Source organism: Sapajus apella, unplaced genomic scaffold, assembly GCF_009761245.1.
Source record: "Sapajus apella isolate SASKATOON/1434 unplaced genomic scaffold, GSC_monkey_1.0 scaffold46, whole genome shotgun sequence".
Taxonomy (NCBI): domain Eukaryota; kingdom Metazoa; phylum Chordata; class Mammalia; order Primates; family Cebidae; genus Sapajus; species Sapajus apella.
In genome coordinates, this window is record NW_022436986.1 from 17,532,975 (window position 1) to 17,554,324 (window position 21,350).

The 21,350-nt window shown below is 38.0% G+C and overlaps 1 protein-coding gene across 4 annotated transcripts in view; it reads right to left on the reverse strand.

Moving 5' to 3' along the window:
- The window catches only part of ECPAS (Ecm29 proteasome adaptor and scaffold), a 121,220-nt gene that overhangs the window by 14,663 nt on the left and 85,207 nt on the right, over window positions 1-21,350 (reverse strand). For all 4 annotated transcript variants that reach the window (XM_032240337.1, XM_032240334.1, XM_032240336.1 and 1 more), the window contains 13 exons: window positions 20,346-20,469; window positions 17,161-17,306; window positions 16,692-16,746; window positions 15,770-15,884; window positions 15,055-15,123; window positions 13,568-13,685; window positions 13,133-13,300; window positions 10,333-10,412; window positions 9,240-9,345; window positions 8,427-8,474; window positions 7,102-7,223; window positions 2,288-2,438; window positions 523-588 (listed from right to left, as the gene is read on the reverse strand). In XM_032240337.1, coding sequence (XP_032096228.1) covers window positions 523-588; window positions 2,288-2,438; window positions 7,102-7,223; window positions 8,427-8,474; window positions 9,240-9,345; window positions 10,333-10,412; window positions 13,133-13,300; window positions 13,568-13,685; window positions 15,055-15,123; window positions 15,770-15,884; window positions 16,692-16,746; window positions 17,161-17,306; window positions 20,346-20,469 — 1,368 coding nt within the window. The remainder of the gene's footprint in view (window positions 1-522; window positions 589-2,287; window positions 2,439-7,101; window positions 7,224-8,426; window positions 8,475-9,239; window positions 9,346-10,332; window positions 10,413-13,132; window positions 13,301-13,567; window positions 13,686-15,054; window positions 15,124-15,769; window positions 15,885-16,691; window positions 16,747-17,160; window positions 17,307-20,345; window positions 20,470-21,350) is intronic.

A 21,350-nucleotide genomic window follows, 5' to 3' on the forward strand; every position in this document is an offset into this window, starting at 1 on the left:
AAAGAAAGAAAGAAAGAAAGAAAGAAAGAAAGAAAGAAAGAAAGAAAGAAATCAGAACCTCAGAGTGCCAACCAGCTCTTTACTGCAAATTCCTTCCTATGATTAAAACATATCAGCATTGCCCAATCTCTTCACCTACCATTATGTTACCTACTCATTAAATACTTCCAGATTATAACCTTTCTAGTTCCTCCCAAAGATAACTATTACACAGAGGCACAACTCTGAACCTTTCTAAACAGGCAGATCAAAAGACTACAGATGTAAATTTATAGAGAGCTCTTAATATGTTGTTGTCCCTTGTAACACAAATTTGAACTAACTGATTCTCGTATTTGGAAAATTATTTATTCCACTTAGTAACAGAGGAGAAAAGAGAACTATACTAAGAAAAAACTGGAGTCACAACAGCTGCTTGACTCATCCCATACGTCTCTACACATTTAATGTAGCCTGAAGGCTTTGAAGAATTACATTTTCAAGTAAGCAAACAGACCCTCTCGTTATTATTTAGACACTCACCATGTTGATTGTTTCCATCATTGGAGAGGATTTGGCAGCACTGAGCCGAGCACTATCCATCGCAGCCTGAAGAACAGAAATTCAAGTCACTCTGCACATTCAGTTAATCAGGAATAATCCACACAAACACCCATAAAAGACTTTCACTTCCAAACTAAAGAACTTTAAAAAAATAATCTGTAGCTATAACAAAGGCAAACATAAGTCTAACCCTAATTTCTTTTGATCTATACTCAACAATTTACAGGAGAAACAGCACCTCACTACAGGTGAGAAATTCAGATAATAGTTAAAAAGTTAGCATAGTATGGCTCTGGGCAAGTCATCCAGCCTTCTTGAGCCTGAGGTTCTCCATCCCCTAAATAAAGGAACTGACTAATTTCTAAGGTTTTTAAAATTGAAAAACAGTAGAAAATGTTCTATGTGTAGTTCTTCAACTTCGTAATCAATCTTCGTATCTACAAAGGTATTTTAATCCAACAACTATGCTGAAGGAGAGGTTCACACTATCCAGATATGATAAAGGAGAAAAGTAAGGCATACACAAGTGACTTGCCTAGAGCTGCAAAGTTTAGACTAGAATTTGTTTCCAAATTCTCAACTCTTAGTAAACATCCTATGGGCACCCAGGAAGGGGCAAGTCTACTGTTGAAAGAGGGAAAAATAATGAATGAAGAAGAAACAGCAATATTAGAGGCAAGGGGTAAAAAGAGCAAGTTATTAGAGAAGTTTAGGCAAGTTAAAGATCAAACTGAACAGAGAAGAAATGTTATATATGACAGGGGGTTAATAGTTCTAATTTTAAAATATAAATTGAAAAAAAAACAGTCAAATAGAAAAATAGGCATGGAATATAAACACAATCACAGAAGAAATACAAACAACTAACACAATATGAAAAAGCAAAGGACAATGTTAGGAAAAGAAAGTGCAAGTTAGAAAAATAAGATTCTTGTTATCGGATATACATTATTCAACAGAGCCAAAGGTATGGAGAAAAAAGAACACTTAAAAACTCTGATGTTGCAAAACCTTTCCATCAAAAATTCAAAATCATCTCACTGTAAAATACTATGTATACATTACGACGAATAAGTGTATATATAGACATGATATACTGTAAATGTAAAAAGCAAATCACAAAACAACCTTCACAGTCTGATACTATTTTTAAATTTGTATGTTTGTTTGGTTTGGTAGCCTATGACTAAAAAGGAATTTTAGAGAAGGCACAGGACACTTTTGACAGCAGGTACTCCTCAGGGAATGATACAACGGTGATGGGAAGACCTTCTATGGGATTATACTTTCTATCATTCTGCATTAATTTTTCACAATAAATATGTTTCATCTGAAGTTTTTAAAAAATGACTCTCATCAGAGACTAGGTGACTACATTATACCTAAAAAGCAGAACAACTTTGAGATATGCCAAAATTTACATGCAATACTCTTTGCTTATAGGGCAGGGGAGTCCATGGAAGGGCTGTGAAGGTATAGATCCAACTTCTACAAAAATTGGAATGTACAGAAAACTGTTAAACAAATCTTAATTCATTTTTTAGATGGAAGTGTCAGTTTTCATCCAATTCACAAAATAGTGTATGAGCTGACAACCTCTCTCCAAGAAATAGTAAAGCACGGCATGTGGTTGGAGGGGGTGAGTTCTTATAGAGTGGTGAAAGTATCATTCAAATGAACCTCAGTACAACAACAGGGCTCTTTCCTCATGATACTTACCAACATGCCTGTGCTATCAACTCACCTTTTCTTGCTCTGTTGCCCGGAGGCTCAAATAATTGAGAACTTGGGGCTCCAATACACTTAAGGACTCTAGCAGAGCTGGAATGAGTTTTGGTGCATGTGGTTTCAACATGGCTCCTGCACTTTTGCTGATCTTCACAAGGGTGTTAATGCTATAAACATACGGAACACAACTCCTGAATCCTTTTAACAAAAGTAAGAACACCTACAAATCTAACTGTGGGGATGTTGTGCAGTTTACTGCATTAAAGCATATTCTCATATGCTTACAGAGCCTGGTCTTGGCATTATTTTTTTTAACTTTTATTTAAGAAACTTTCAAGCATGTATAGAGGTAGAAAGAACTATAATGTACCAGGAAAAGCCTACTTCATTAATAGTAGGAATAAAATTCCATGTATTTATTCATAGTAGAAATTTATATTTCTAGTGAAATTTTATAGTAGGAATTTATAGTAGGCATTAAATGCCATATATGCTCCACCCAGTTCAACAATTAGCAACATTTGACCAATTTTGTTTCATTTAATACCTCCTCCTCCATATACAGCCACTATTCCCTCTGCTACTGTATTAGTCATGTGATGCATGAGACATTTCAGTCAATAACAACAGACCACCATGTCCAACAGTGGTCCCATAAGATCATACGGCAATACCTTAGAGATACTGCAGGTTCTATTCCAGACCACCACAACGAAGCAAGCCACATAAATTTTCTGGTTTACCAGTGCATATAAATGTTTTGTTTACACTATATTGTAATCTATTAAGAATGCAACAGCATTATGTCTAAAATAAAGCACACTACTTAATTTTAAAATATCTTAATGCTACTGATCATCTCAGCTTTCAGCAAGTCATTATTTTTTTGCTGGTGGAGGGTCTTACCTCAATGGTGATGGCTACTGACTGATCAGGGTGGTGTTTGCTGAATACTGGGGTGGCTATAGCAATTTCTTAAAATAAGTCAAAAATGAAGTTTGCTGCATCAATGAACTTCTCCTTTCACAAAAGATTTCTTTGTAGCATAAGATGTGGCTTGATAGCATTTCACCCACATTAGAACATCTTTCAAAGTTGGAGTCAATCCTCTCCAATCCTGTTGCTGCTTTATCAACTAAGTTTATGAAATATTCTAAATCCTTTGTGGTCATTTTAACAATGTTCACAGAATCTTCACCAGGAGTAGCTTCCATCTCAAGAAACCACTTTTCTTCGCTCATCGCTAAGAAGCAACTCCTCTTCTGTTCAAGTTTTATCATGAGATTGCAAAAATTCAGTCATGTCTTCAGGCCCCACTTCTAATTCTCTTGCTATTTCCACCACATATGCAGTGACTTCCTCCACTAACATCCTGAGCTCCTCAAAGTCATCCATAAAAGTTGGAATAAACTTCTTCGAACTCCTATTAATGATGACATTTTGACCTCCCATGAATCATGAATGTTCTAATGGCATCTACAATGGTGAACCCTTTCCAGAATGTTTTCAATTTGCTTTGCCCAGATCCATCAAAGGAATCACTATCAATTGCAGCTCTAGCCTTACAAAACACACTTCTTGAATAGTAAGACTTGAATTTACAGCAGGCATGAAATTACTCCTTGATCCATGGGCTTCAGAATGGATACTGTATGTTAACAGGCATGAAAACAGCATTCATTTTCTTGTACCTCTCTATCAGAACTCTTGGGTGACCAGGCATATTGTCAATGAGCAGTAATACTTTTTGAAAGGAATCTTTGCTGTTGTTTTTCTGTTTGGTTGGTGTTTGTTTGTTTGTTTGTTTTTGAGCAGTAGGCCTCAACAGAGGGCTTAAAATACTCAATAAATCATGCTGTAACAGACAGGCTGTCATCCAGACTTTGTTATTCCATTTCTAGAGCACAGAGCTGACTTAGCAGAATTCTTAAGGCTTCAGGATTTTCAGAAGTGTAAATAAGCACTGGCTTCAATTTAAAGTCACCGCCTGCATTAGTCCCTAACAAGGCAGTCAGCCTGGCCTTTGAAGCACTGCAGCCAGGTGCTGACTTCTCTGTAGCTATGAAAATCCTACATGGTATCTTTTGCTAACAGAAGGCTGTTTCATCTCCATTGAAAGTCTGTTGTTGAGTGTAGACACCTTTATCAGTGATCTGAGCTAGATCTTCTGGATAACCTGCTGCAGCTTCTGTATCAGCAACTGCTTGCACCTTTATGTTACTGAGACAGCTTCTTTCCTTAAACCTTATGAGTTAACCTCTGCTAGTTTCCAACCTTCCTTCTGCAGCTTCCTTACTTCTCTTAGCCTTCATAGAATTGAAGAGAGTTAGGGTCTTGCTCTGAAAGGTTTGGCTGAAGGGAACTTTGTGGCTGATCTGATCTTCTATCCAGAACATTCAAACTTTCTGTTAGCAAAAGGCTGTTTTACTTTCTTACCATTTGTGTGTTGACTGGTATAGCACTTTAAACTTCCTTTAAGAACATTTCCTTTACATTCACAACTTGGTTGCTCGCCACAAGAGGCCTAGCTTTCAGCCTATCTCAACTTTCAACATTCCTTCCTCACTAAGCTTAATCATTTCTAGTTTTCTATTTAAAGTGAGAGACAGGCAACTGTTCTCTTCACTTAGACAGAGGGCATTGTGGGGTTATTAATTAGCCTGATTTCAATATTGTTGTGTCTCAGGGAATAAGACACTTGAGAAGAGGGACAGAGACGGGGAACAGCTGTTCAGTGGAGCAATGAGAACACACACAACACTGATCAATTAAGTTCACCAACTTAAATGGGTGCAGTTCATACAACTCCAAAACAATCACAAAAGTAACATCAAAGATCACTGATCACAGATCACCACAACAGATACAATAATAATGCAAAGTATGAAATACTGTGAGAATCGCCAAAATGTGACATAGAGACATGAAGTGGGCAAACCTGTGGCAACCCTGCATGAAGCAATCTGACTGCACCATCTTTCCAACTTCATGTAATGTTTGCACACCCATGAAATCATCTAACGACACTTTCTCAGAATATATCCTTGTCACTAAGTGACATGTGACTGCACTTGAAAGCATATCCTATAACTAAACTTCAGTATGACTCTCTAAGATACAAAGGCTGTTTATCATAATCATACCATTTTCACAGTTTAAAAATATGAATGATTTTTCATATCAAATATTCAAATTTCTCTGTTTCATCAGCTTCTTAAAATGGTTTGTTTGAATCAGGATCCAAGTTCACTCACACATTGCAATCCACTGCATTTCTTAAATCTTTTTTTTAACAGTCTCCACTCTCCTCTTTTGTTCTTATTTATTTTTCCTCACTGACTGTATTCCAATCATGTCATTTCACATGTTCCTCTCATCACACACCAGAGCCTATTGTGGGGGTGAAGGGGTTAGGGGAGGGATAACAGGGAATGAGGGGACTGGGGAGGGATAACATTAGGAGAAATACCTAATGTAGATGATGGGGGATGGTTGCAGCAAACCACCATGGCATGTGTATACCTATGTAACAATCCTGCATGATCTGCACATGTACCCTAGAACTTGAAGTATAATAGAAAAAAAAAAAAAAAGGAAAAAAAAAACACGTTCCTCTTTCCCCTGTCTGTACAGGCTAAATTGAGTTCACGTTCAATTTGGTGAACAACAAACAAAAAGAATCCTTCCTAGGCAATGCTGTATGTGTCCTATTCCTCCTATTCCATCACATCATGATGCACTGGTTGTCTTTCTGTGCTGTGAGAAGTGACTGGTAGATTCAGGTCTGGTTGCCCTAAATCAAATGTTCTCATCAGCCTTTCACTCAGTGGATTTAGGGGCATCTAAAGATCACCACTCAGATTATTTTACTGAGGAGAGCAAAAAGTGATAGTCTTAATCGCATCATGCTTTTGCATTTGTTAGGTGAGTCCTTCTAAAAAGAGCTTTCTCTTATCAACTACCTACTTGCCATGACATACTGCTGGAACTATTATTAATAATTTGTTCTACTTTTAAGAGTGAAATAAAAAGGAACAGATGAAGTTCTTAGACAGCACTGTAGTTTAAAAACAAACAAAACTCACAAACTAGAATCCTATACTATTGATTTTAACTTAAAGTAGCCATATATTATATCTAAAAGTGTAAGTACATTTTTTAAAAATATTTCAGGCCAGGCACGGTGGCTCACGCCTATAATCCCAACACTTTGGGAGGCCGAGGCAGGTGGATCACGAGGTCAAGAGATCGAGACCATTCTGGTCAACATGGTGAAACCCCGTCTATACTAAAAATACAAAAAAAATTAGCTGGGCATGGTGGTGCACACCTGTAGTCCCAGCTACTCGGGAGGCTGAGGCAGGAGAATTGCTTGAACCCAGGAGGCAGAGGTTGCGGTGAGCCGAGATCGCGCCATTGCACTCCAGCCTGGGTAACAAGAGCAAAACTCTGTCTAAAAAAAAAAAAAAAAATTTTCATCCTTGCAGGTGGTAAATAGCTTATCTTAAATCTAATAATCTGTGAAATATTACTAAGTATTATAACGAACAAGCAAGCTCCTGAGGATCTGCAGTATAACAGGAAGATGTGTTTGTTGGGAGCAGAGGCTGATGACAATAGAACAACACGCTTGACTCAGAATGCTGGGCAAAAACAAGGTCTCATGAGAACGTTTCTGCAAAAATATTCTGACTCACAAGTTTTCACAAATGACCCAAGAGTCATTCTCCTAAACCTTTCTCTATATTTTCAAGAATCTAACCTTGAAAGAAACACAATTTCTAGGAACTGAGCAAATCCAACACATCCATTTCATCAACTGATGCACACCTGAGGGCTCGAACTTCTGTCACGGGACTCATCATTCCTTTGTCCAGAAGGCAAGGCAGAAGGGCAGCGATGGTTCTCTGGCCAGCTGCTCCTTTGGCAGGGTCACACATTTTCACACAGACCTCACATACAAAGAGCATGGATGTTAGTGAAAGTGACTGCTCATCTAATAAAGCATTCATCTGGCAAGACTTTCCACTTCATATATCCATGAAAAGAATAAGTGAATCTACTTTCTGTGATACTATAGAGAGACAGAGGATTAAGATCTGAGATTAAGTCCTAGGTGTGCCAAGAACTAAACAGAAAATATGGCAATGCATTTCACCCTCTACACATTAGTCCCCCAATTTGTGAAATACAGAACAAAATAGATGTTGATGAAATGAGACTAAATGTAAGAAAACACTTTTAAAAAGGTTTAGGCCTGGGTGCAATGGCTCATGTCTATAATCTTAGCACTTTGGGAGGCCGAGGCCGGTGGATCGCTTGAGCCCTGGAGTTTGAGAACAGCCTAGGTAACATGAAGAGACTCTGTCTCTACCAAAAAAAAAAAAAAAAAAAAAAATTAGCCAGGCATGGTGTCATATGCCTGTGGTCCCAGATCTCCAGGAGGTTGAAGTGGGAAGATCACCTGAACCTGGGAGGTCAAGACTGCAGTGAGTCGTGATCACACCACTACATCCCAGCCTGGGTAACAGAGTGAGACCCTGTCTCAAAAATAATGAAAATAAAAAATTAAATAAAGAAGGTTTTAAAGTGTTATCATCATCACCATCATCATCAATAACATTGGGTGGCGGCACAATATAGTGGTCAAGATCATATATTAAACGAGAAAACCACCTGTACTTAAAACCTGGTTTTACTACTTATTAACAACGTGACCTATGGCAAGGTTTGTGTAACTAGAATGAAAAAGTTCCTGATATTATCACAAAATCAAGTTCAAGTCGGAGATAGTTTCAAAAAGCTCTCCAACCTCATAGATATGAAAGGTAGATTTACATATAAACATAGCAAAAGCAAGAGAAAAGACAGGTGTTGCTTGATCTAATGGAGTGACGTGCTCTTCAAGGTCAAGTCAAAGTTTTATCTTCAGTTCACCGTTTAAAGAGACCACAAGTACACTCTGTTCAACATACTAGCAATGCAGTGTTTATAGCACTCACTTTCTCATTCACTGTAAGAGTAGTGAACTACACCATGAAGCCAATTATACTGCAACTAAATGTCATTTCCTATGACAATCAATAAATCATTATTGTCATGGTCACCCAGAATCCTGCCCCACTCCATTCCCAATGTAAGATAGGAGTTTTCACCTTGCTCAGAGTTTTCAGAGCTAGTTCTGCTGCTTTTCGTACAGATTCCTAAAAATGACAAAAGTGTGACATAATACAAGTTAGAGAGTTTCACTGTCATTTACTCTACAATTTGCAGTTTAATTGCTTCAGACCCTATAGAAACTGGTGGAAAATCCTACATTTCATATCAGGTTAAAAAAATAAGTATCGTATTAGACTTTTTGCCCATCAAGGAACACATTACCATGCCATACTATTAATTTTTAAACATTAATTGTAACCTATTTTGACCTTAAAAAAATTAGCTATTAAACAGTTCAGAAACTAAATGTAATTTAAAAGTAAATATATAAAGATCTATGTGAGAATTCTGAAACACTTAAAAGTCTCCAATAAATAAAGCAAAAAGAAAGGTAAAATTGAAGTGCCTAATTTTAATGGTAAAATATCAAAATACCTAAAATTAAGATTACACAAGAAAAATCCAGGGGAATTGGTCCCATTATTTGGGAATAATTAATCCCATTTACAGAACTCATCAAAATGCCATTACTATGTTCAAAACTGTTATTTGTCCCTAATTCAACAGAATCATGAGATCTCTATTGAAAGAAGGTATATAGACCACCTTTTTTTCCCAAAGTCTACTTAATTTAGATCTAAGGATACCCAACCTTACAACTTCACAGACACATTAAGACTGAAACTTTGGGAAAAAATGTTGGTCTCTTAAAATTATCTGGAGATGGAATTTTGACATATACAACAAATATTTTAATAATTCCAATTTAACTTTTTGTATATATAAATGCTGATTTATTTCTATAATACCTTGATATCATCTTGTACTCTAAAAAGCGTTTCCCAAATTTCTGGAAGTTTATCAATGATGTCATCTAAGGGTCTTCCTCTCAATAAATCATTCAAAGCTAAACAGCTGAAAATTAAAATTTCATTTCAATATATGATGAAGAAAGTCAATATTTTACTATGAAACATTTATACTAAAAAAAAAAATACAGATTCTGCCTCTGATTCAAGTTCTCATCCCCTTACCCCAAAACAGCTTGACTTCTCTCTGGGTCCCTCAAATATGCCATACACATATATATATATATATTCATTCCATATATATATATGTATTCCATATACATATATATATATATATGGCATTTACAATGATATAATGTTTTGTTTCCCACAACTATAATATAATCCCTTTGAGATGACACATCTGTTTTTATTCAACAGTGTGCCCCCTGGGCCTAGCACCTTGCCAAGTATACAGTGGGCACTGAATGAATGTAATCTGTATACAGAAATGCTACACTATAAAGTCATGACCATACAAAAATATATCTATCTTCAACTTCTTTGATTTCATACTTATATGAACTATGACAATTTAGGAAAATAATTGACCAAAGCTTAAATAGTTAAAGAAAAATAACTATCGAATGTAGCCAACCAGAAATCATGCTTTTTAGTAGTTTTGTTGTTGTTGCTTTGTTTTTTTCTTGTTTTGTTTTGAGTCAGAGTCTCACTCTGTTGCCCAGGATGGAATGCAGTGGTGCGATCTCGGTTCACTGCAATCTCTGCCCCTGGGTTCAAGTGATTCTCCTGCCTCAGCCTTCCAAGTAGCTGGAAATACAGGCACATGCCACTGTGCCCACCTGATTTTTGTATTTTTAGTAGAGATGGGGATTCACCATGTTGCCCAGGCTGGTCCTGAACTCCTGATCTCAGGTGATCCACCCACCTCAGCCTCCCACAGTGCTGGGATTACAGGTGTGAGCCACCACACTCGGCCAGCTTTTTAGCAGTTTTAATTTAGTCCTTTTGCACAAAATATACAACCTGGAAATTTTGAAAGGAAAAAAAATTCAGTTTTATTTGACTAAACTTATATTCCTAAAAATGGTACCTGGATTCTCGAACTCGCCACATATTGCTTGTAAGGTTCTTAACCAAATCTTGAAGAATTTCTTTCAAATATTTATCCACCTAATGAAAGCAAAAGGATAAAATTTTAAATGCAAAATCCATCAACAATCAAATTATTCAACTCTTAACCACACTGGTTAACCACACTCAACCACACTGACCACGTTTCTGTATTTTACAGCCTCCATGTCTCTCTAGGCCACTCAGCCCACAAATCGCTCCCCACTTTGGTTGCTAAAAGCTGTCAGGTGGCCATTCTAAAATGTACATTTGATGCTCTTATTTTCCTCAGTGCATAAGAATGAAGTCCAATCACCTGGGCATGCACACAAAGCCTTTCATGACTTGTCCAGCCCCAAAAGTATCATATTCTGTCTCACTTCCTTTCCTTGGCACATACCACTTCTACCTACAATACCCTTCTCAGGTCCTACTTGCTTGACTGACTCCTACTTGTCCCTCAAGGTTCGTATTAGCCATTCTTTCCCAGAGGAGACTGGCCTAAGTAACCTCCTCTCTGTTCCCATAGCACCTTCTGAAGGTGCATCACACAAGATCGTACAGTAACTACACTGTTCCACTATATGGAGACCCTCAAGGGGGTCGAATGCAATTATTGTTCAGGACAGTGCAGTTATCAAGGGATAGCATCTCGGTCATCATCGGTACAGTGATTGAGGGACAGTGTCTCACTCATCATTGGTGCAGTTATTGAGGGCCAGCGTCTCACTCGTCATCGGTGCAGTTATTGAGAGACAGTGTCTCACTCGACATCGGTGCAGTTATTGAGGGACAGTGTCTCACTCGTCATCGGTGCAGTTATTGAGGGACAGTGTCTCGTCATTGGTGCAGTTATTGAGGGACAGTGTCTCACTCGTCATTGGTGTAGTTATTGAGGGACAGTGTCTCACTTGACATCAGTGTAGTTATTGAGGGACAGTGTCTCACTCGACATCAGTGCAGTTATTGAGGGACAGTGTCTCACTCGTCATTGGTGCAGTTATTGAGGGACAGTGTCTCACTCGTCATTGGTGCAGTTATTGAGGGACAGCGTCTCACTCGTCCTCGGTGCAGTTATTGAGGGACAGTGTCTCCCTCGACATCAGTGCAGTTATTGAGGGACAGTGTCTCACTCGTCATTGGTGCAGTTATTGAGGGACAGCGTCTCACTCATCATCGGTGCAGTTAATGAGGGACAGTGTCTCACTCATCTTTTTAACCCCAGTACATTACTCAGTGCCTAGCTCATGACTGTTCAGAATGAAATATGAGTTTTACTTTTTAAGCCTCTGCTCTACTTAGCAACTTGGTAATAATGACAAAACAATGGTAGACTCAGATTTATACCAATGCTGACCCTCTCAAAATTTATGGCTTTTCCACTTTTATAGGTAGGAAAGGTTTTGTTATCCTTACTTACATGTAAGAAAACCAAGATAAAGAGGTAAATAACAAACTGATGTCTTCCTATGTCTGCTTCTCTCAGCATTCTCCATGGGTGATCTCATCCACTCTGTGGCCTAATCCTTTCACTCACAGAGATGGCACTCACATCACAAGGGCCTAGGCCTGTGTCCTGAGCTCAGACCTACGAAGCCCAATGGCCTATTGGATCTTGGCTGACCCAGAAGTAGCACATGTTCTCCTGGAGCAAGCAGAACACACTGAGCCTTCAAAGCTGAACCCTCAAGTACCACCATGAATAGGAACATACTCACCCTAGTACCAGATAGGAGAGACAGGAAGGAGCCACATTATAGGCAGAGACTTGTAAGACATAGTAAGGATCACGGAATTTATTTAAAATGAGCTGTAAAGCCACTGAATGATTTTAACCCAAAATGGCACAATCTAATTTGCATTTTTAACATCTTTTTTGCTACTACGTAGATAATTAAATGAAGAAAGACAAAGAGAAAAGACAATGACGACCTGTTCATCAGGAAATAATTAGGAAAAGAAGAGAGCAGATTCAAGGAATACTTTGGAAGCAGAAACAACAGAATTTGCTCCTAGATTCAGTTGGGGGTGATGGTGAGACACAGACCAAAATAAAGTATGACACCAAGTTTTCCGGCTTGCGCAAATAGGTGAACAGTGAAAACAGAGGAGGAAGGTTATTTTTTAAGTCCTGTTCTGGGCACTTTGGGCTTATGATATTCTGAAACAACACTGAAATGAAAATTTCAAGTAGACAGTTACATATACAAGTCTAGAGTGCAAGTGACATCTGGACCAAAAGTGTAAGACTGGGAACTTTCACAATAAAGATGACATTTATATGCCTTGGAACTGATCGATATAGAGAAACCTCAGAGAGCAAAAGATATTCAGAAATAAGCCCTGATAAATCTTAGTATCCAAATGGAACATTCTGACCAGCCAGATGATAGGACACCAAGAGAGAAAATAATGTGGCAATTGCCTGCTTCCTTAGCTGTCTCCCGAACTAACTGAATTCACTGGAGGTGGGATTATGACCCATTCTCCATTGCATCAATAGTCTCTATCCACATTTTACTATTCCATTTGTGTGAATATATAATCATTTTCTTAACCATCTGCCCAGTGGACAATTATATTGTTTCCATTTTGGAGATTTCAATAAATGTTGCCATATATGTCTTTGATGCCTTGAAAGAAGGAAGAAACATGGAATGAGAGACAATTTATTGGTTTGAACAAGTAAGTATAAAAATAGTAGAAAGTTAGATGGGCACTGGGTTTAAATCCTATGCTTGACCTGTTTTCCTAACACGCAGGGGTCCACAGATACTTACCATGGATTTGTCAGTGACCAACGCATTCCAAATACTTGTCATGGCCTGTCGAATGCCAAGATTGGGATCAAACTGATAACGATAAAGTCGAGGAACTAGCTGAGGCAGAAAAGGAGCCAACTGCTCTCCAGCTCTGGTAGCAATTACATTAAAACCAAAAGCAGCACCCTAAAAACAATAATAGGATGAAGTGACTCAAATGCACCCATTACAGTAAAATATTAACAGAGCAAAAAATTCTCCCTCCCAAACTTATGCCTAAATACAGGCTGATTTATTGGGCTTTCCAATCAATAGTAGCTTTGTGGGGTTCAGCTTTCTCATCGAGCACAGACTTTCACAAAATGCACTGTATATCATTTGTCACTGTCTGCCAATGTAGCATGTTTGATTTGCAGGGAAATAAAAAATAATTATCCAGTGGTGGCAACTTACCTTCCTAGAGTTCCACATTGCATGATGGTTAGCTAAATTCATAAATTTATACACCAGATCTGGCTGGCTAAGATCACTTGCCAGAGAACAAAGTTCCTTGTAAGTAGAAAGGCCCTGACTTGGAAACAAAGAAAAAGAGGTAGGCAGTAATATACGTCTCTCTTTCCAGCCTAAAAAAATTACATCATCAGTATTACTAGGACATACTAAAATCAAATTTTCACTGAATTTCTAATACTGAGTTATCTTATCACCATGGACACAGAAAGCCAGGTTGGGAAGAATATAAAAAGTCAGCTAATTCAACTAACAGCAATTCCTAAGCCCATCTACATCGCTGCTGATAAATGACCTAAATGCACGTGTAAGTCTGTGGAAGTGGTGCCCTCACCACCTGGGGATGCAACCCAATAATTCTTCATTACGTTACACATAATCTCACATGATCATAAGAGAGTCATCTGAAGACAACATCTGTCTTTCCTAAGTCTTTTCTAAACTAGACCACCCTAATCCAACTTGAGTCTTATTAACGTTCCTCTGAACAAATAAAATCGGCTAAAACATCTATTCATTTTATGTTATTTTGTAAAATGCAAGCACTTTTTAAAAAACTTAGGAGTCTACAAGGAGAATAAGTAGAATGAAAACAACTTTTGACATGGTAACAGTGCACTGTGGGGGAAAGTCAAGGACAGAACACACTGCAGCTTTCTCCTGTTGCAGACAACACTGAAGTAGGCTATGTGTGATGCCACAGCAAGGCCCTGCAACCAGCAAAGATTTGCCTAACGATCCACAGAAACAATGCATGATAAAATAAAGGAGGTCAAGCTCAAGCAATTTATTTTAAATGCTAAAGTAGTGGCATCTAAGATAAAGAATTACACCCACCCAAAAACTAGGGGCAGTAGGTGCACCTGGTATGCTTCCAGGTGTCCCCCAGGACTCAGCTGCCTGAGAGCTGACAGTTCTTGGCCTAGGCAGTCTCCCAGAAATGCCCTTAGGGCCCAACATCATGGGCTCCCTAGCAGCAGCCCACCACCAACAGCTGGTCACTGAGGGGACACAAAGGGCCAGGCTCTATGCCTCAAAGCTGAACTCCAAGAGGCCACTCCATGCCAGCTCAGAGCTCCTCCAGAGGTCGGTATCCACCGAAGCAATGGCAACAGTTCAACCCCTCCCCCAGTCATAGGCCCTGTCCTGCTTCCTCTTCACCCCAGAGTGATCCCCAGAGCACTATCCAATACATTTCCAACCTAGAAATCTCCATCTCAGTTTATTTCCCACGACACTCAATTTAAGACATGAGCCTTTTTTTCCATATAAGTTTTCTTCTTCCACCAATAGATAACATTTCCTAAGAGGGCAGAAATCAACTTCATGACTGCTCTATTTACCAGACTAATACATACATATATATACATACATATATATATTTAAAGATGTTTATTACCATAACTGATTGATGGATTTAGCATACTTACCCATCTGGTGTTTTGCCAAGAGCTCCCCCTTGGAATACCACTGTCTCTCCAGAAACTTCATGTTTAACTCTAAATCAAAACAAGAAGAATTTCAATAAGCTTAAAGCTTTTCATACCAACATTCAACTAGCCAATACAATTCATTAACAAAGTGATAAAACTGAACTTCCTATCAAGCATTTACTGTGTACAAGATATGAAAGTTCTTTCCATCAGGCTGCAAATTTTGTAAAATGAATCCAGAATGAACAAATTAACAGATGAAAAAGACATTCCACATAATTTGCACTGAATTAAATGAGGTGACAACATGAAAACTATCATTCCTACAAGGCAGGCAACATAAAGCAGCAACCCCTTACACGGATGATTTCCCCTCAAACTCTTCACAGATTAGACTATGAATGATATGCAAGCTTCTTCTCTGCATCTTAACTTCCATTTAGCCAACAGTAATTACGGCATTTTTCTAATCCAATACATTAATTATCTGGGACCATTAAACTTTCAAAGCTTGACCTAGTGACATGCTCCTCAAGTTAACAGTATACACTGGAATAACTGTGCTATTCGCAGCGCAATAACTACGGACTTGCAATTTAGAAAAGCCTTCATAAACGCAAAAATGGAAAGCTGAATTTTCCTTCTCTGGCATATTCTATGTGTATAGACTTGCTCTATGGGTTTGAATCTAAAATTTTCAAGTTCACCATACCTTTTGCCAGTCATAAGTGTTTCTACAAGTGTAGAAACCAATTCCTGTTGATCTTGTTCATTGCCTAGTTCATAAACCAATCCAAGGCCCTTTGATGCAACATCTTGGCTAAGTTCTACAAGAAAAGCAGACAAGATTGTATTACTTTAAAAAAAACTGTCTACTTGCTATGAAATCAAAATTTTTAAAAAGTTATGTTGACATGGACCCAAAATGTTATCAAAGTAAAGATATAAAAACAGAATCAATCTGCCTATTTTATTTAAAAATATATATATTACTACTAAATCATTTCAGTGGACATGGCACCATCCAAGTTACTATAAATGAGAACCACATTCACAGAAGATCCAGTTTACAAACCTAGGCAATACTGATGGACCTATACAGTGTCACTGGACAGTGACAGATTATCCACAAACTGTAAAGTCATACACATCAGAGATAAAACAGCCTCACAGGATTTCAATACACTCACACCTAACTTAAATGTCAACACAAGCCCATATGTTTAAATCAAGTTATAAAACAAAGCTACTAGTGAAATGTTTAACACATATACATTCACTGTCTCCTAGCTTAAATCGGAGAGGAAAAGTAACCAGAAGTACAAAAAAGCTATTAGGAGAGACACTAATGTTAAAGAAGGCCTCAAGCTCCATTTTTAAATGCAGACTAAGGAACATGTTCTAATGTATAAATAAATAAATAAGAACCTAAGTTTCTGTCTCGTAACTAGAAATTTTAGTTTTTAAGCCATTAACATAATGCTTACCCTTACTACTAATAAATAAGGTTTGATCATTTGTTTTAATCACATAGCTCAAAAAAGTTTTCTTTTACATTCACTAATCCAGGTTTTTCAACATTTAAAATACAAGTTCAAATAAGTTTAGAAATCAAATATTTACCAACAACCTACCATCATTTTCTGATAGAACTGAAACAAATGCACTTTGAATTTCTTTAAGATGAGACTGAAAGAAGAAAAAAGGCATTACAACACTGAAACTCTACCTCTTTGAGAGAATAAGAGGGTTGCTCTCACCATGTACAAAATCTGTAGTCTTATTATCCAAACCAGTTACAATCGCTGTTTTGTTCTCATTTTTACAGGTGGCCCAAATCACCTGGAGCTGCACCATTTACAGGTAGTCTAACACATGCAAGCTGACCATTGGTCCAACTGAGCCTCCCCATCTCAAGCACTTCTGACTTTATACCTTCAAGTTTTGAATCATCTTCCAGCCTATATATATCATTCATTCCTTCATGTACAATGTATTTCAAAGTATCTACTATTGGTTAATGGTCTTCACCCTTAAATGCTTTCCTTGCTGCTTATAATACCGTGGTTTCCAAAAGGGCTGACCACATACAGCATGGCTCACCTTCACTTCTTTGTGGGTATTTAGCTTCCTCACAAGGGAAAGGAGCCAGATACAGGCTGCTTGCCTCACATGTGGGTTGGGGCTGATTATATGTTTATTTAAAATCACATCCAATACCCATGGAACCACATCATTCACTTTGGCTTCTGGGGAAGAACAAAGAAAAATAATAAAGAATTAAAATAATTCAACATGGTTTCCTGAAAAAAATTAAATTTAAATCAACATTTACTCAACATAACAATCCTGTAACATACTAAAGTCTAAATGACTAAGGTGTTTAAAGTTGCTGAAGGAATCAATAATTATTCACTCTAGAACCTAGTGTAAACAAAATTACATTTCAAAGGCACTCAAGTAACTTTTTAGTTCCCTAGAATGAAAAATTATCCCTACTCTCTCAGTGTCAGCAATTTTTCTTTGTTTCCTAGATCTTTCTCAACTTCTATCTAAAAACTAGCAAATATCTTTTGCACTTATTTTCCTCCTCCTGCTACTATACTGTTTTTCTCTTTTATTACTCCAGGGTTTCTGAATCTCAACACTACTGACATTTTGGCTGGATAATTCTTTATTGTAGAGAGCTATGCTACACACTGCAAAATGTCTGGCAGCATCCTCTGCCTTCACTAACTAGAGACCAGGAGCACCCATCATCCCCAGTGTCCAGACATTACCAAATGTCCTCAGTGGGGCAAAAATCTCACTCTTCCAGTAACAAGCATAGTTTTACATTAAGACCCTTCAAAATAGTTGTCTAAACTCATGTTCAAACTTTGCCCTTCTCCTTTCTTGAGCCCACTCCAAATAAGCCTTTTGCCTTCTCTTCTCCATGGATATTATTCACAGTAATCACAAATGACTTCCCTGTTGCTAAGTCCAATGATTCTCAATTTTCACGTTAGTTGATCAATTGGCAGTATACGCCATGTTCAATTCCCCTCCACCCCTCATCTCTTCACAGCTCCTCACTGATCACCCTACTCTAGTTCTCAGAGTCAGAATCCCTTCTTTTAATACCCGTAACCACAACTCTAGCTGCCAGCAGTTCTGCTATCTGGTCAAATACAATTACCAAACCAACAAGTCCTTACTCAAGTCCCACAACATGCCCAGGATAATATGTAGAGATGCTAAGATGGCTAAGACCTGAACCCTAACTGGCTTCTCAAATGCTGTTCATTCTATTCACAGCAAGACTGGTACACTGTAACCAACAACATCCAAAGGCTGAGTAGCATGCAGATGAGAATGACATAGAACACGCATGATCAAAATTCACATCAAAGATTCATCATCACCCCCTCTCCACAGTATGTTATGTTTTCCTTTCCCGAAACAGACAAAATAGAACTTTGACATTTAATGGACAATTTGAGATTCCTTTGGATGAGTAAAAAGCCAGGCAGAATGCAATCTTCCAAGAAGAGTTTGAAGCAATACAAGAGTTCAGAGTATGAAGACTGGCATAGATACCTTTCTACTGACCTTTATTTGCTTAAGTTGCTATGTAAAAACCATGGAGTGGCTGGGAGCAGTGGCCCGTGCTTGTAATCTCAGCACTTTGGGAGGCTGAGGCAGGTGGATCACCTGAGGTCAGGAATTCAAGACCAGCCTAGCCAACATAGTGAAACACCGTCTCTACCAAAAATATGAAAAATTAGCCAGGTGTGGTGGCAGACTCCTGTAATACCAACTACTTGGGAGGCTGAAGCAGGAGAATCACTTGAACCCGGGAGGCGGAGGTTGCAGTGAGCCAAGATCGTACCACTGCACTCCAGCCTGGGCAACAAGGTAAGACTCCATCTCAAAAACAAACCAACAACAACAAAAAAACACCATGGTGTCAGAAACATGCCTCTCATAGCAAACCCACTCCTCAGTGTGAGCCCTCCCTGCTGTCAAGTCTCTGTTATCACCTCTCACATGCAACCTGAAAATTCCTACTTCAGGTATGGCTGTCTAAGCTTGTTAACAATGTCACTTCCCTCCCTTATCTTCATCCTTCTATACAAACTTCTTGCCTTGCTTCATGTGTGTTCAAGAAAAACCTCAAAAAACTGACTCTGATTCAGCTTCCGTCGATCCACAATTCTCATTACAATGCAAGCAAAAGCGTGTTTTTCTATTTCCTTTAAACCTCTTTATGGTGGCTAATGAAACAACAGGTGAACACATTACCGTGGAGTTAAATGTTAACTGTAACACTAAGTGCAATAACTAAATTAATGTATTAATCATGATGGAACACAATCCACAATCAAATTGTTACCATGAGAATATTGTCATTTAATTTCCTTAATTAAGAAGATGAAATATAAAAACTTGGTGACTTTTCCTTCTGTTTAAAATTTTTTTTAATTCTAGCTCAAATACTAAAATATATTTTCAATTCCAAATTCAAATTAAATCATAACACATTTGAAATCATGATATATATAACATAAAGTCAGAAACCACATGTTCCCTCAACTATATGCTGTCACTAAAAGCCAGTGTACCTGGAACACTAGCAGAAGGCACTGAGGCTTCATTATGTAATGAAGGATTAGAGGACACCTCATCTGGAAACACCTATACCTTGAATTCTGAAACTGGCTAAACACTGAAATCCTCATGAAAAGGGCACAAGCTTCAAGGTAATCCAGAGCTAACTCCCCTGCTTGCTTGCCAAAGGGAAAAAAGTTACTAATTTCATGCTGTCTACTTTTTTTTTTTTTTTTTTTTTTTTTTTGAGACAGGGTCTCCCTTTTTCGCCCAGGCTAGAGTGCAGTGGCACGATCTCGGCTCACTGCAACCTCTGCCTTCCAGGTTCAAGTGATTCTCATGCCTCAGCCCCTAGAATAGCTGGGATTACAGACTTGCGCCACCACACCAGGCTGATTTTTATACTTTTAGTAGAGGTGGGGTTTCACCATGTTGGCCAGGCTGGGCTCAAACTCCCGACCTCATGTGATCACCCTCCTTGGCCTCCTAAAGTGCTTGGATTACAGGTGTCAGCCACTGTGCCTGGCCTCATGCTGTCTTCTTCTATCAACTATTTTTCTTGACTGAATGAAATTGGTAAACAAATACAAATATTTGAAAAATAATATGGAATGTATAATTTTTTTTTCCTCAAATGTGATAAAGAGAACAAAAAGGTTACTTGATAATTATAAATTGATTAGCTGAATATTTGGTACCAGTAGGAGGAGTATATTCCTCTTCAGTCACTAGCCAGGCATCTCGGGCAGCCACAGAACTAGTTCCTATTGCCGCACTGGTAATGGCTTCGCCAATAGTGAACTGAAGTTCTATCTGCTTGGCCTGCAATGAAGGAAGTAAAAGCCATGAATGAGAAAACACATTTCCCCAAAACATCCATTTCTACAGAACAGCTGCTTAAAAGTGTGTTTCTGAGCATGTTTTGTTTTCTCTATTTTGTCCTAGTTTGCTTCCAGCTAATTCAATGGCTCAAAGGCAGGGGAGGGTAAAGGAGCAAGGACTTAAGAATGCCTTGAAGATATTTTTCAAAGTCTTTGCTGCCCTCCTCACCTCAGTAGAGAACCACTAAGCAGTGATTTACGATGTCTAGAAGCATAATATGGTTCACCTAAGGAAGACAGGGAATCCCACCAACTTTGAAGCCATATAAGTCTCAGTATAAATTCTAGCTGCCTCTCACCAACTATATACCCTTATTTAAACTTCCATGAGCCTCAAAAACTTCATTTCTATGAGAAGCATAATATCATCCACAGCATTAAGCTTTAAGAATTAAATGAGGTTAATGTACATAAAACTACTAGATAGTATGCCTGATTGTGGTTACTCCACAATAAATAGTAGCCATTATATTTTATTAACATTTACTTAACAACTATTTAACTCTTTGTACTCTTAAATTATATGATATCTTGATGTTACTTTTAAATGGCTCAGAAGAGAACAAAGTAAATGTAAAATGTGAAAATTTGGAAAATCTGGATAAAAGGCACACGAGTTCTTTAGAGTATTCTTACAGCTTCATTGTAAGTTTGAAAGTGCTTCAAAAGCCAAACATTTGAAAATTCTATATAGTACACACTCAAGTATTTTAAAATTTGATTCGGAAATGCTGACATGCTTCACAAGTAGGAGTCACTGACCAAACATGTAACTACCTAGACCTGCATTTTCCACTTTTTACTGTAAACCAGAAGAAATTA